We start from the raw sequence: 15,349 nt of genomic DNA on the forward strand, positions 1-15,349 counted from the left end.
TGTAACTCCAACTCTGCAGCGTCATTGGCCAGCCCAGAACAAAATTCCAGTATGGCTAATGTCAATTCTGTGCAAAATTGGCATCTGACGTCAGCACACACCGTATGCTGACGCCAGACAGCCAATGGCAGCATGTCCACCCCCTCCGTGCCGCTCTAGTCCTCCCCTCAGTCTGTCCTTCCTGACATCCCTCACCTTCTAGTGAGAAGGAGTGACAACAGCCAAGGAGGATCAGAATGAGGGAGAACTTGGCCTTTGCGAAGAAAAACTATTTTAAGCTTTCTTTACAATTTCTTGAGGGATCAGCACAGAATGGATTTCTACAACCAAAACCATAGTTTCGGTTGGAGTAGCCTTTAGCATTAGATTTATTTAGTGCGCAGACTGTGCAAGACAGAAAATACTATTTCAATAGCCTCATTGGTGTGTTAGAAGAAACTCGTGACTTAAATTAGATTTGCACAATGAATATATAAATCTTCTGATTGTTTCAGGAAATATTGTAAGTGTTAACTGCTGCGAGTATCAAGCTATCCTGTTTTTCTTTCTTCTTATTTCCCTTGGCTAAAATTCAAAATAGCCTTTTAATGGTCCTGGGGTCCGCACTTTTTGTTAACAACGAAACACCCTCCACCTCACAGTGAAAAAAACAGGTTGCCTACCCCCTGCATGTAGCTACTCAAGTGCTACCTACCACCTGCATGTACTCAAGTGCTATCACCACGGTGCCACCATCTTCTTTTCTATTTACTGGCATGCCAGGAGCCCTGTCACCTTTGCACTCTCTTGCATGAATGACAATATAATAAAGATGGGATTGTGTAAGATTCCGCAAGACCACAAGTTCCTTTGCATATCCTCCCAGAGCTTCTATTGCTCCTATCATGTGACAAGATGCATATTTCTGTTAACACAAGCGATGGTTGGTATGAAAAGTCAATGCAAAGCACGAGCAGACAGATAATAATAAAATAGCTTTGCCATTTCAATCTCTATTACTATGGGAGTATCTACTTTGAGCATGAATTTCAAGGAAGTTAATTCACTAAAATTAAATCACAATATATGGGCAGATTTTTCATGAAGATTCTTTATATTTATAAAAAAAACAAAAAAAATGACAATCTTGCTTTTAAGATAACGAACGTAACACGGCAGGATAACAGCAGATTTTGGAGTGAACGAGTGTATGTTAATTTCTGCGTGATTTTTATTATTCTAATTCCATTTGCAGATAAACAATAGATAGAAACCAGAGATGATTTGACCAATAATACATAGAGAGAGAAAATGTTAAAGCAAACACAGTATTTCTACGCACATAAGAACAGCCCAGACGAATATTGTTTCTCCAGAATGATTATCTAGAATTAGAAGAGCAGAGGAGATAATTATAGAGGAACCACACTAGGAAATTGCAGCTTTTCTCAACAGCTCTGGCAGAATGTAGATTGGTTGTTTTTTTCTTTTAATTCTATAAAAATGGCTGAGATGGATTGTATGGTGATGAGGGCTCGGCAGTCCATACGAACATCTGGTGGGAAGATGTGCCACCTACGCAATCGTGTTTTGACAAAATATACCCAGCTGCAAAAAAACATGCATTGCCAGTGCAGCTACAGCCAGATACGCAGCAAACGTGCACAGTGCCAGTCCAGCTACCCCGGATTACCTAGTGGCGGGCTGCCCCTACCGACTGCCCAGTGCCAAACCATCTCCTAGCAACAATGCATAAGCTCTGTGAGACAGCATAAAGCACCTCTAGTGGCTTTCAGGTAGATTAAGACTAGCTGAACAAAGTATTTTTGTATAGATCATACCCAGCAGTCTCACTGTTCAGTAATCTGCAATTTAGGAATTAAAAATGTTTTTTTTTTTGTTTTTTTTTATGCAGGCCTAACCACACCTCCCCCGGCTGAGACTCACACAGTCTCTCTATATATTTCCTGAAAAGAAGTGTTCATTTTGGAAACTGTCTTAGAAGAGTGTGTACTTTAGAAGTTCTTATATCCTGCTTTAATTGACTGTTAATGCACAGCCGGCTTCTGTGTGATATTAAATAATGATTGATAAAGAATAAAAACAATAATTCTAATAATTCTAATTTTAATACCTATTACAGTGCATTTTGAGTCATTTATATTATTTATATAATTTGTAAAACATCCGGTATTTAATTATTTACGTCATTTGTTGAGAGTATCAGCTGATTGCTCTCAGCCAATAAATGAGCGTCTACGCCTAAAATATGGACAGAATTGACATTATCCAATTCAGAACAGATGTTCTGTACTGGCTAATGACAGCCCACTGATGCTGCTGGAAGTGGAGTTACACCTTTGGCAGCAAACTCTGTATATGCAGCGCTTCATAGCCTAAAGTTGCACAGACTCCAGGCACCATAACCACTTCAAATCACTGGAATGACACTTTCACTATTTTGTTCAAGCACATTAATGAATGGATTTCCCTTTCAGCCTAATGTTCTTTTTAAGCCATAGATTTTTATTCACTTGTTTGACACCCGCAGCCCTGTGAAGGTGTAGCTTACATGGCTTGTGACAAAGGAGTTAGGTTGACCTATATACGTTCAATTCTTCATCCTTCATAACTAATCTGCAGCTCCGACGTTGGTCGAGAAGCCTGGCCTGGGGTATTAATGCCCTCAGAGTGCTGTGTACTAACACCACTGCTCTGCATTAGTTCAATGCCAAAGCTGCCAGTCAGCGTATCACCAGCGAGCGATGCCTTCGGGGTGACATGGGCACAGAACGTCAGACAGCATTTGTCTAAGTTGGGGGTAAGCAGGAGCAGTGGTGATTTAATGAGCTAGTAATCAGCTTGGGCACATCTGGGCATAACATTTTTTTTTTTTATAAAATAGGTTGCAGCCCCAGTGTGGGGTATAGCAGCTGATCTGACTCTTATATACTACCTAATCAGGTTGTATTTTGAGCATCAGAAAACTCACTCAGCCCTTAAGATCTTTTATATAAAACAGAAAATGAGATAGTAATACATATAACCAGTCTTCAGAGTCGTTGGTTGAGAAACTGGCAAAAGGTAGCCCAAAACACTAGCCCAGGTCAGGGCACCAGGGCACCAGGGCAAAACAAAAAAGATAAAATAAGTGTGGGTTAACAAATTCGGAACAGATAGAAATCTGGCCAGTAAATCCCAATTAGAATGATGCAGGAACTCTACTTAGGTGGCGAACTATGGCACTTTTTACAGTGCCCATCGTTTGTGCCACTAATGATAGAATTATGCTTTTAGGTAGGGCATAAAAGAGGCAGTGTCCATATTGCAATAGTTATGGTGCATGGAGTCTTTGGGTGATGTTCTGTCAGTTTTTGTCATATAATTTTCAGCTGCGGTCATAGGTATTGCTAGGGTGAGGTTTCGGGGGCTGAAGCCATTGATGTGGGGCTCCATAGCCCCAGATCTCTACAGTTGATTGAGGGGGCAGTGGGAATTGTTTTTTTTTTTTTTTTATCAGTAGTATAGTTCTCCATCAGGCAAATTAGGGGTAAGGGTTGGAACCCCTCAAATTACTGTTAGGTAGTGTGCTCATGGATAAAGAGAAGGGGACATAACAGAGATTCTGGGGTATTTTCTGGCCAATATGGATTTAATTTTCTGATCCAGCAGTTAACGTAGCAATCAAAGCACTATAACCACTATTCGTCATTTTAGTGGTTTTGGTGCTGTGCATACTGTCCCTGGTTTTCTGTGTATCCAATGTGCTGCAGTTTGACAAAAATGTGATTCTCCTTGTTGAACATGGTTCTCATTACCTAAACAACGTCTCCACCTTTTGTAAAAGTCATGGCCTCTTTAAAAGGATACCTCTGTTTCGTCTTCACAGGGAATCCTAGAAGTCTTGATTTGTAAGTTTCTCCAGATAAAAGACCTATAATGACAAACTAACAGAGTTATAAAAAACATGTAACTCCTGGTCATATCCGCTCACTAATTTTCCTAGCTTCAGTTACACCTTTTCATTCATGGTTTCGTCTGGATAGCGATATCCTCATCTAAAGAGTATAGAACCCCCTTCCTGTTGTCATAGAGCCACGTGTGGCCAGATAATGATGGGTGCCCTGACCTTCTCCCTTCCAGGAATAGTGGTTAATTTAGCCTGTACGTTTACGGTACTATATTGTGCAGCTGTCATCAATCTATCATTCTGATTGTTTCCCGCTGTTTGTCATTAGCTATAAAGAGGACACGTGTGCTATTCTCACACTCTGTCACACTGACATATTCTCCGTTACATCCCCAAACATTTGTTAAACACGAACAAAGATCACAGGACTTCTCTACTTCGTACTTCACATTTGGAATATTACAGCAAAACCGTCCAAAATAAAAGCTGCCCATAGCTTCTAACTGTGTCTCGTATCCCTCCTCCTACAAACCTGCGCACGCTTTGATATGACCTACAACTGCATACCTCATTATTACCCTGACTCGGCCTCGCTGAAACCACTGGAAGATCCTCTCCTCACAAACAATTTTGTTGCCATTTTACTTTTAACAAATCCCTGAACAAAACACGTATTTACGAAATCCTACCTTGACCCTCCATCAATCAATCCTGTAGCCAGTCCCTCTCACTTGACCTAATTACATCTTCCCATAATTCCCTACTTCCCACCAGCATACCGTCAGCCCTGACCCCCCCAAGCTGTATTACAACCGTGTTTAATTATACCGGGTTCTAGCATTGTATTCGGCTTGTTAACTTCATAATGTTCCAATGTTTTATATACAAAACATTCCGGGCTTATTGCAGCAGTAACATGAAAACCGTCACAGCTCTCCGTGTTTACATATATGTGAACTACTCTAGTGTGATATTACATGAAAGATATACCCCTATTAATATATTAATATCCTCCCTCTACAAGCAATGTAACAGCTTACACCAATTGCATTAATTATGGCGCAGTCTAAAACCGGGCTTAATGTCAGTCATCGTTATTAATCACATGATCTCGAGTTCAATACTCTACAATTGTGTGATTGGCATGAAACACAATGTATTCACCTGGAAAGATGTGACCTGTCTGTTATATTACAGTGATGATGATGATAATACATAACGTCTATCATTAATCGTTTGTGTTCCAAACCGACATTGGCTTGTGCGTACGTTTCTTTATGCATCTTCATTTGAACTTTTGGATATAATGTACCCATGTTCCGATCACTGATATTAATAACTGGTCATCAGTAGCTATTAACGTGTTGATAATTACCAAATGTTAGATTGTAAAGTACCTCATTGTGTGTTATATCTGCAGTATTACGCAAGCTGTAAGCCCATCTTCCCACTCAGAAACAAGGTGGCTAATGTTTGCCCCTGCCTATCCAAATACTGGTATGCACACACTATACAAGTTGATACTTCCTTCAACAAGCTTATTCAAAACTTTGTGTCTATAACGCAATTCACAACAAACAAATTAGACTATTGGTAAAATATAACTGAATATCTGTCTATTAAAAGTTTTCCATAGGTATGGGTAGGGGATATCATTAGGGAAACACAGGTCCAAACGGTTTGAATTTATTGAGACACACAGGTCCTCCAACATTTGCTAGAGATTGTTAGTGACATTGCAATTATAGTGAAACACTTTGTAAATGAGAGAGAATATGCAGTTAAATACCATGCAAGGTCGATGTAAATATCACAGATCACATCAGTGTCTGGATAACAATATTCAGGGAATGACAAGAGGGGGGGGGGGGATAAAGTCCTACTTGGAGAAGATGTTGCAACTAGTGGATCTGGGATTACAATGTCAGTGTGGGGAAAACAGATGTTCCATGTTTAAAATGGAATGAGGAAAAAAAATGAATTCTTTGTTGAACTAATTTGCATATGCCTACCCAGAATCCCTTGCGGCAGTAACATCACTGCAAATTTGTGTTTTCTGTGGAAAAAAGCAAGTCTTATGGCTTGACTGGTGTGCAGATTTTTGTTTAACATTGTATTGACTATCCACAGACTTCAGGTGGAAGGGGTTTTCAATCACAATTTTTCCCCACCATAACTTTTTTGGTTTTTGCTTTGCAAGTACTGCCAGGCCTCAATAGCAAGAGAGATTACTAAACAACCTCATGCTGATGAGTGTCATGCCTTAATTACGGTATTCCCTTACTTCCTGGTTCCACGGAGCCTAGCCACACCTCTTTATGACACGGTCTGCCTATTTAGTCTGACCGCACCAGCTGATCGACGCTGGATTATTAAACTACGTTCCGTACCTACCAACCGGTACAACTTCGCTGTGAAAGCCTCTGCTACCAGACCGGACTGAAAGACTCTGCAAAGTTCCCTTCACCTCTCCTCATCCACGACTAAATCTTAAACACTCTTCATCCGCCTCTGAGGAGATCTCGGGAACCAGTGTTCTATGTGCCGGAAGCTAAGAAAAACAATGTGATAAGCGTTGCATCTAAAAGCTGTTATTACCTGTCTCCAAAGTCCTTCGGTAAAACCAACCCCGTTACAGCTAACTTCAACTCATACTGCATATCAGTTATCTGCATCAGTCTTGCTTCAGTTAAAGTTATGGAACAGCTATTGTAACTATTTATCACCTAAACCGTTAATTCTACTAAAAGACTTTATTTGATTCAGTATCTGCAATTTACTATCGTTTACTCCTTAAAGCTACAGTGCCTATAATTGTGGACTTCAGTTATCGTTTACTCCTTAAAGCTACAGTGCCTATAATTGTGGACTTCAGTTATCGTTTACTACTTAAAGCTACAGTGCCTATAATTGTGGACTTCAGTTATCGTTTACTACTTAAAGCTACAGTGCCTATAATTGTGGACTTTAGTTATCGTTTATTACTTAAAGCTACAGTACCTGTAAATTGGAATTAAAGTCAATACCTTTTACTTTTTATAATAAATATTCAAACTATAAGAAATCTGCAGTTGTGTTCCTTCATAACAAATGTTTAGACGTGACAATGAGTTGCATTAACAATAAAACGGTTGTCCACGAGTAGTTCACTGGCTTTGCATCTTTTCCTAAGTTGTGTTTCAAAGCTGTTGTATACAGCAAACACAGACTCAAAGGAATCCATGTTTAAAGGAATGAGGCAAAATTGTGATTCTTTGTTAAACTAATTTGCATATGCCCACCCAGAATCCTTTGCACTATCAACATTACTGCAAATTTGTGATTTTTGTGGGAAAAGCTAACATTGTATTGACTATATATATATATATATATATATATATATATATATATATATATATATATATATATATGTATATATAGTTTTTTTTTTCTTGCATATTTTTAATGCATTAACTTTATTAAGGAATTAAATTGGGATGTACCACAGCCTGGAGTGTTCCTTCAATCACACGTTGTTTGGTGCCATAACATTGCTTAGAAAGTGTTGTATAAACAATGTTCTTAGGACATTAAGTATCTCAGTGTACTGTTAATAGTTCTAATAATTCCATGAAATATCCCCTGCAGTTCTTTATTTATCCCATGCCTGCCAATTATTATATAATGGAATAATACATTGGAACATTATGCCATGCTCCTGTAATGTGTGGTCAAATGTTTCTGGCGTGTGCTGTAATCTCTGTTTTGCGTTTATATTTCTTGCAGTACAGAATCGGACAACTCTACATGATCAGTAAACACAGCCATGAACAGAGCGACAGGGGAGAGGGCGTGGAGGTCGTGCAAAACGAGCCCTATGATGACCCAGTTCACGGTCAGGGTCAGCTGACTGAGAAACGTGTCTACCTGAACAGGTGAGCGCCATCTTGCTTTATTAAACTGGGGTAAAATCCTGGAAAATAGGGACATTTATAATCAAACCAGGCGTCAATTCATGTTCTCTTAATTAATTAATAAAGTCAATGCAGGCCCCCTGTTAGAATATCTCCCTATATATGGAGATATGAATGCAGGACAGGGGGTGGAGTAGACCACAATTGGCGATGGATGGGCTTACCCAAAAAGGGGTCGTCGCCCCAGGGGTACAGGAATTCCAGGCTGACATACGGTTGCACTGTCCAGTCCCACTCCCAGACCTAGAGCACTGCTGAATTGTTCTTATATTGGCCAATGGCCTGAGTTAAGTTTGTGCAGCATTACTTCACCTAATGATGGAAAGAAACCGATAAAGCCAGGACAGGAAATAAAATGTGTGCTGTCACACTGAACCACGGACTGTTGTGAGGCATGTGGTAGTAAGTATATATAGACCAGTACTCAGTGGAGTATTTTGGATTTGTGTTGCCCTAGGACTATACTCGGACACCCTCTAATCTAAATTTGCCCCACCCCTTCCTTTTTAAGACCAACATGCACTTTGACTGACAGACATACGTCCCTAGGAATACATTATTATTATTATTATTATTTTAGTATTTATATTGCGCCAGCAAATTCCGTAGCGCTGTACAATACATGCACTGACAGACACACACTGACAGATACAGTCATTGGCACATAGTGTTTATCCAACACACACTCTCACTGACAGACACACACTGACACACCCACTCCCTGACAGGCACACACTCTCAGATACACATACAGTGACATACACACACTGACACACACTCACAGACACATATATCCTTACTGATTTGATACACTCTGACAGACACACTCACTGACAGACACACACACTTACTGACAGACACACTCCCTGACAGGCACACACTTGACCAGAAAGCAATAAAATCATATACTTTATTCCCCACTTATGGGAGTTAAGAGAAAAATATACAAACACAGTAGTAATTGAGAAATATATGAAAAACGCGCCAACCTGCAAATCTATGCATTTAGTATAACTCTAATAGGTCATCAAGACCATTGATAGCTTGTTATAGTTTTAATTTTAAGTAAAAATAATCAGGGACTCGTTATGCCCTTAGAATGTAAGCTCATTTGAGCAAGACCCTCAGCGCACATTTTGTTCCTGTACGGCCAACTTGTCTTGTTTCGACTACTTGTTTGTTAATCCACCTCCTGTACAGCGCCGCGGAATTTGTTGGCGCTTTATAAATAATAATAAAAATGATGGAAGAATATCAGAAATGGCTAATTTTTGCTTTATTTATATCTGCAATCAAAGCATTTGGGAAGTGCCCTTCACATACCGGCTCTTCCACAGACCGGTACACACCTGTTTTAATCTGCGTCTATGAGCGCAATATCTGCAGGCCAGATGGCCCCTGAAATTCAGCGTAGAATGAATGATCTGTTTCAGATTAGGCAGTAAGATGGATTCCAGGAGAGGGTCATTTGGGGGGGAGCCATGCATATTTTTCAGAGACCACGTCACTGAGTGATTCCCTTTGCTGATCTCACACAGAATGATTGGACTGTGATGTGCGGTGACTGCTATGAGAAGCTATTAGAGGGGGATACTTAGCTGCAGTAACATTGCAGTCTGTGTCTGGTGACAGCACTGCAGTAAAATCGCTGGGAGTCCTGGGGTGCTGACAAAGCAAGGCTGCGAAAGGCTCGTGGCCACGGGCTGTGAGTGGTACAGAGAACCACTCCCGGCGGGCAATCCGACATTTGTTTATTGATGACCTCATGCAACAAAGTGACAAGTTCAAGGACATCGGCTACAGAGAGAGTACACAGTCACATATCTTCCAAAGCAGAAAAAGACACTAAAGATGCCCCCCCACCCTGGCCCTCTGCCTTCTGTGCACAGGGTCCTAAAATCAGTATCCTCAATACTTGTTATTTTTGGAACACTGAGCGAATTTAAAAATTAAAGGCAGCAATTTTATATCAAATGTCCACTTGCATGTAAGAAACCGAAGCTGTAAAGGTACAGTGAGAATGCAGGCAGTGTTTTGAGCCCATCTATGGCAGAGTTTTATATATCTGTAGATGCAGCTATATATATCTATGTATACCAGTACCGTTATATCATCACTGGTTTCACCATAATTTGCCATTTTTAGTGTGGTATCAAAATCACTGGACTAAAAGTCTCAGGGCCAGCCCAGAGCCTGAGGCAGGATGCCAGATTTGGGGCTAGCTCTTAGAGCACTAAACTCTTTTCTATTGGTATTGTTGAGGAGACAGAATTTTGTGTGTGAGAGTGCAGTGGCTGAATGTTGTGTGTGTATGAGAGAGTGTAGTGGCTGTATGTTGTGTGTGAGAGAGTGTAGTGGCTGAGTGTTGTGTGTGTGTGTGTGTGTGTGTGTGTGTGTGTGTCCGTAGGAGGCTGAGAGCTGTAAGGGGGGAAGGCTGAGGGTGCCTGTGTGTGATGATTGAGTTTTGTGTGTGGTGACTGAATTTTTGTGTGTAAAGTTCAAGGTAGTTTGAGTGTGGCTGAGAGTTGTATGTGTGGGGGAGACTGTGCTGTGTGGTACTTGAGTTCTGGGCGATAGGTTGGAGGAGTTTTTTTTAATTTGCACCCCTCCTGTTTACCTTTACATAGGAGGGGATTATTCCTGGAGGTCTAGGGAGCGCTATTCTTTGCTGGACCCCAAGTGGTCCGGTGGGGGAGCATTGTGGTCAGCACCTCTATTAAGTGAAGATCACTTTAATAGCTAGGAGATAACTGTATCATTAATTCTGGAAACACCTGGATCAATGAGCAGCAAGGTCAGTATGGGTGGTACCAGATCCTATGTGGATCTGGTACCACTCACTTTAATAGCTCCCTCACAGTCTCTGTGCTCAGTCAATAACTCAGAGTATTGGTTGCAATGCTCCGAGTAACTGAGACCTGCAAGGGGAACGTAAGGGGGCTCTTATAAGAACACTTCAAGTGTGCTGTAGTGGTTATGGCGTCAGGAGAGCCCTAACATTCCCTATTGTAAGGGTCAAACAGTTGTAGAATGGTTCCACCGGGTGCCACTCCCCATCACCACAACTTCAGACAGAGAGCCAGGAACTTTCTTTCTGAGCTAGGCTTAGCAGTGCAGGGCATAGCTCATTGGCTGACATTGATCAGCTGAAGCTCGTAGCTAATGAGCTAAGCCCCTAAGCAGGTGAAATGGAGGCCAATGAGCTAAGCCCCTAAGCAGGTGAAATGGAGGCCAATGAGCTAAGCCCCTAAGCAGGTGAAATGGAGGCATGGAAAGGGTGCCCAGTGGGCCACAGGTAAGAAGTCAAACCATTGTAAAACAATTTGACTACTTACAATGGGGGGTACAAGGGTACTGCTTGCACCATAACCACTACAGCTTACTGAAGTGGTTAGGGTGCTTGGAGTGTATCTTGACAGATGGTAATCGGTGGCAAACCTAAAGTGACTATATATATATATAGTTAGGACTTGAAACCATTGTATAAAACCTTTGACTCAAGCTTGTCGTGATCTGGCAGAATGATTTATCAGGTATGAGAGCAGATAATATATCAGAATTGAGAATTATCAGATGTCACAAAAATGGGTTTTGATCACAGATTTGAGTTAGCGGTGAAACATTTTGGGCAAATGAATAATATTCTAGATGTGGGATATATGGTGATGTTAGAAATGTGTAACATTCCCTCAATCTTTTACTCCAAAAACCTGCCCCCCTTCACCAACAATATGAGTTGCTGGAAACCAAGCAGATTAGAGAAAGCACGTTTTTCCTTTTCTAAACGGCTCCCACAGGGCTCATGTTGCGTATTGTACGTATTTAAGTAGCCGTTTCTATTTCTTTCTACTTTGTGGCTCGTACAAGTCCCCCTTGCACTCAATCAGCAAGTACAAAAGATGTATTCACGGAAATTCTGCTATCCAGACAGATTTATAAATAACCCCCCCCCCCCCGGGTCTTATCAAGCACGGACGCCAACGGCACAGTGTCTGCTAATGCACTCAATAATTCTACTTTATTGGAAAATTGGAATTTTCCAATTCAGTTTAACTTTAAAAGCTTTTCAAATATCTGAAAAGAGAAATCAATGGAAACCATTAAGGGGGAAAGTGACTTTCCGTGGTAAATTAAGGTCATGCGGTTCATTCTTATTAAAAGTAGCAAAGTATTTAAGTGACCAATTATGTCTCCGAAATATTAATTTGCAGAGAAAGTAATGGCGGTGGAAAAACCCCTCTGCTACTAATGACGCCGTAATGAATGTCGCTACTATGCTTATTTTCCATATACCGGGCCTTGTCCCACCTCTGCCCTTCGTCAATCTCTGCTTTTGCCTCTTGTGTCTTGCAGGATTAGATGTAAAAATGTATAAAGCGCTTAATAATAACTGTGTAACATTGTCACTAATTAGCAAGTAAACCCAATCTGCACCGCCACTGGTGACCTTCGCCTGTCCTCAGATGTTCAAACCTACACCACCAGGGCTTGTGTATGTTTGGGTGTAAAAACCCAAGGGCAGAGCATAGAATAGAGAAGCAGAATGCTTGGTTGTATAGGGAGAGGTATTAGCAGTAGAAAGAGGGAAGTGCTCATGCCATTGTACAGAACGCTGGTAAGACCTCACGTGTAGTATTGTACGCACTCGCAGTACTGGAGACCATATCCTCAGAAGGATATTGATACCTTAGAGAGAGTTCAGAGAAGGGCTACTAAACTGGTTCATGGATTGTAGGATAAAACTTACCAGGAAAGGTTAAAGGATCTTAACATGTATAGCTTGGAGGAAAGACGAGACAGGGGGGATATGATAGAAACATTTAAATACATAAAGGGAATCAAGACAGTAAAGGAGGAGACTATATTTAAAAGAAGAAAAACTACCACAACAAGAGGACATAGTCTTAAATTAGAGGGGCAAAGGTTTAAAAATAATATCAGGAAGTATTACTTTACTGAGAGGGTAGTGGATACATGGAATAGCCTTCCAGCTGAAGTGGTAGAGGTTAACACAGTGAAGGAGGAGACTGTGTTTAAAAGAAGAAAAACTACCACAACAAGAGGACATAGTCTTGACTTAGAGGTGCAATGATTTAAAGGGAAACTATAGTGCCAGAAAAACAACCTTTTATTCCTGGCACTATAGCTACCCCCTCCCTCACTCCTGTAAATAATTCCCCCTGTTTTTTCAAGGAAAGCAGATACATTTTCTGAGTAATTCCTGCTACTGCCTACTGTTGTATAGACGCTCAATATGGCCGTACTTGTCTTGTACATACTTTTCAATATTTCTTTTAAACACCTGATATATTTCGAGGTAGATACTTTTTTGCATCCGTAGTTAATTCGATATTTAGCTGCAGATTATGGATTCGGCAATCCATCCTAAACTGGTTTATCCCTTCCTACCCAGTGTTATCCTCACTAACCAGGTTTATCCTCTGTGTTACGACTAGCAAACGGGGCCATAAATTGAACAAATTCCATCAGGTGTAATGGGTATTATCTGTGATACTCTGTACTGTGTGCTAGTCGTTGCACTACGCACGCACAGTTATTTCATCTGTCAGAGCGAAATAAATCATTCTGAAAAATTAGTCTGGAAAAAAAAAACTTGATGTCTTGGTGGGCGTCTTTTTTTTTTTTTCCGTTTTGAAGGTACAACAGAAAATATGTCAGTAAAAGAGAGCAACAGACGTCACTAGATTATTTTAAGATATGATAAATATCTGTTCTGAGTGCAAGTGTGATGGATGGGGCTGGATACTGTATATAAATTATATATAGTCCCAATGAGAATAGATTTAAATAGGAAAGTGAGTGCAGAGTGCCTTCAAAACAGGAGGCACATAAATCACTTGGTGTTAAAACCTCTTCATTAGAGAGCCTTAGAAACATGATGTATTCTCTCTTGTCAACTTTGCTATCTTCCAATTTACCCCAACACTGCACACAAGGTGACACATGAACAGGGAAGATGTTAGCCATTTCCTTGTCAATTTACCAAGTTTCCCAGTTTATAGAATAAAACATCTCCATCATTAATGTTAACATTGTTGTTAATTTAAAAGTGAAATTCAAGATTTGGACCACAACTGACAAAAGTCAGCTAGGTTTTTATTTTGGCTATTGTGGCTTAAAAACTTCCTTTGAATGAAAAACTTGTCATCCTTTAGTTAATAATCTGGCTTGTGCCAGGTCTTTAAATTGCTGTCCCTTTAAATGTCTGTTTGGGCACCAATTATGAAAGGCTCGTGTTCGATCATTTGGCTGTGTGTGTTTTTTTTGTTTTTTTTTGTGTGTGTGTGTGTGTGTTTTTTTTGCTGCATTATAAAGGTTTTGGCATAACTGGATCTGAGCATCCTCTGCCAATTTGTGCACCCTTTTTCTGGTTTATATAACGTGGTATTTAATCCAGGACATGGTGTCATACTTATGTTTGCTGCACTACACATGCAGCTTCCAGGGGGAGCTGAGTGCCAGCCATGATGTCTCTGGTCCCACCCCACTCCCGACAGATAGAAAGCCCCGTGCCTGTACACCTCCAAGTCGGAGGCCACGTGGCATTCCAATGCTTCTTGTGCAGAACGTGATCGGTACTCCCTCACATCACTATGGCAATCTCGCACCACCTACAGGAGTCTGTGAGAATAAAATTACCCTGTAGGCTTAGGGTTATATAAAAAAAAAAATTAAAAAAATAAGAGTGACAGGTCATAATGGTGAGACACATCATCTGCCCTTAACAGGTCACACCCCTTTGTGTAAATTGGTGCAGTGTGATAATGCTGTCCAATAGTATTTTGGTTGTCCTTATACATACTCCCCTCTTTCTGAGGATCATAGCCCTGTCGTGGTTTATTCTAGCCCAAGATTGTGTACCGAGCAGTTGTTGTTGTTTTCTTGTTTCTAACCCGACTTCTTATTGACTATCCTGATTTTCTATATCCTTGACCCCGGCTTGTTATATTGTATTTTGATTACCTCTGGCATCCTCAACCATGTCTCTTTATTGACTCTGTATTATGGCCTCTCTAGGGCACACATTAAACCTGGACACTCTAAGGTCTGTACACGAATCTCCCTCTGTCTATTGCTTAAAGGAAAACTAGAGGGTCAGGAACACAAACCTGTATTCCTGACCCTATAGTGTTAAAACCACCATCTAGCCATCCTGGCGCACCTAAATATAGCACAATCTTGCCTTTATTGCACTCTGCTGCTGCTGACTCTGTCTGCTTGGCTGACATCATCAGAAGTGATTGTCTCAGCCAATGACATTTTGAAGCATTGGATTGGCTGAGCTTGTCAGGGAGGCAGATCAGGGGCAGAGCCAGCACAAGCCAAACACAGCTCTGGCCAATCTTCTCATAGAATGCATTGAATCAATCTATCTCTATGGGGAATGTTCAGTGTCTCCATGCAGAGGGTGGAGACACTGAATGTCATTCACATTGTGCAGCACTGCCCCAGAATGAACCACTAGCAGTCATCTGAGGAGTGGCCA

General features: G+C 40.8%; 1 protein-coding gene across 1 annotated transcript in view; it reads left to right on the forward strand.

Moving 5' to 3' along the window:
- Nucleotides 1-15,349, forward strand: part of PITPNC1 (phosphatidylinositol transfer protein cytoplasmic 1) — a 117,743-nt gene that overhangs the window by 50,813 nt on the left and 51,581 nt on the right. Inside the window, exon 2 of the mRNA XM_063456139.1 lies at nucleotides 7,655-7,803. Coding sequence (XP_063312209.1) covers nucleotides 7,655-7,803 — 149 coding nt within the window. The remainder of the gene's footprint in view (nucleotides 1-7,654; nucleotides 7,804-15,349) is intronic.

This window comes from Pelobates fuscus, chromosome 5, assembly GCF_036172605.1.
Source record: "Pelobates fuscus isolate aPelFus1 chromosome 5, aPelFus1.pri, whole genome shotgun sequence".
In the NCBI taxonomy this organism is placed as follows: Eukaryota; Metazoa; Chordata; class Amphibia; order Anura; family Pelobatidae; genus Pelobates; species Pelobates fuscus.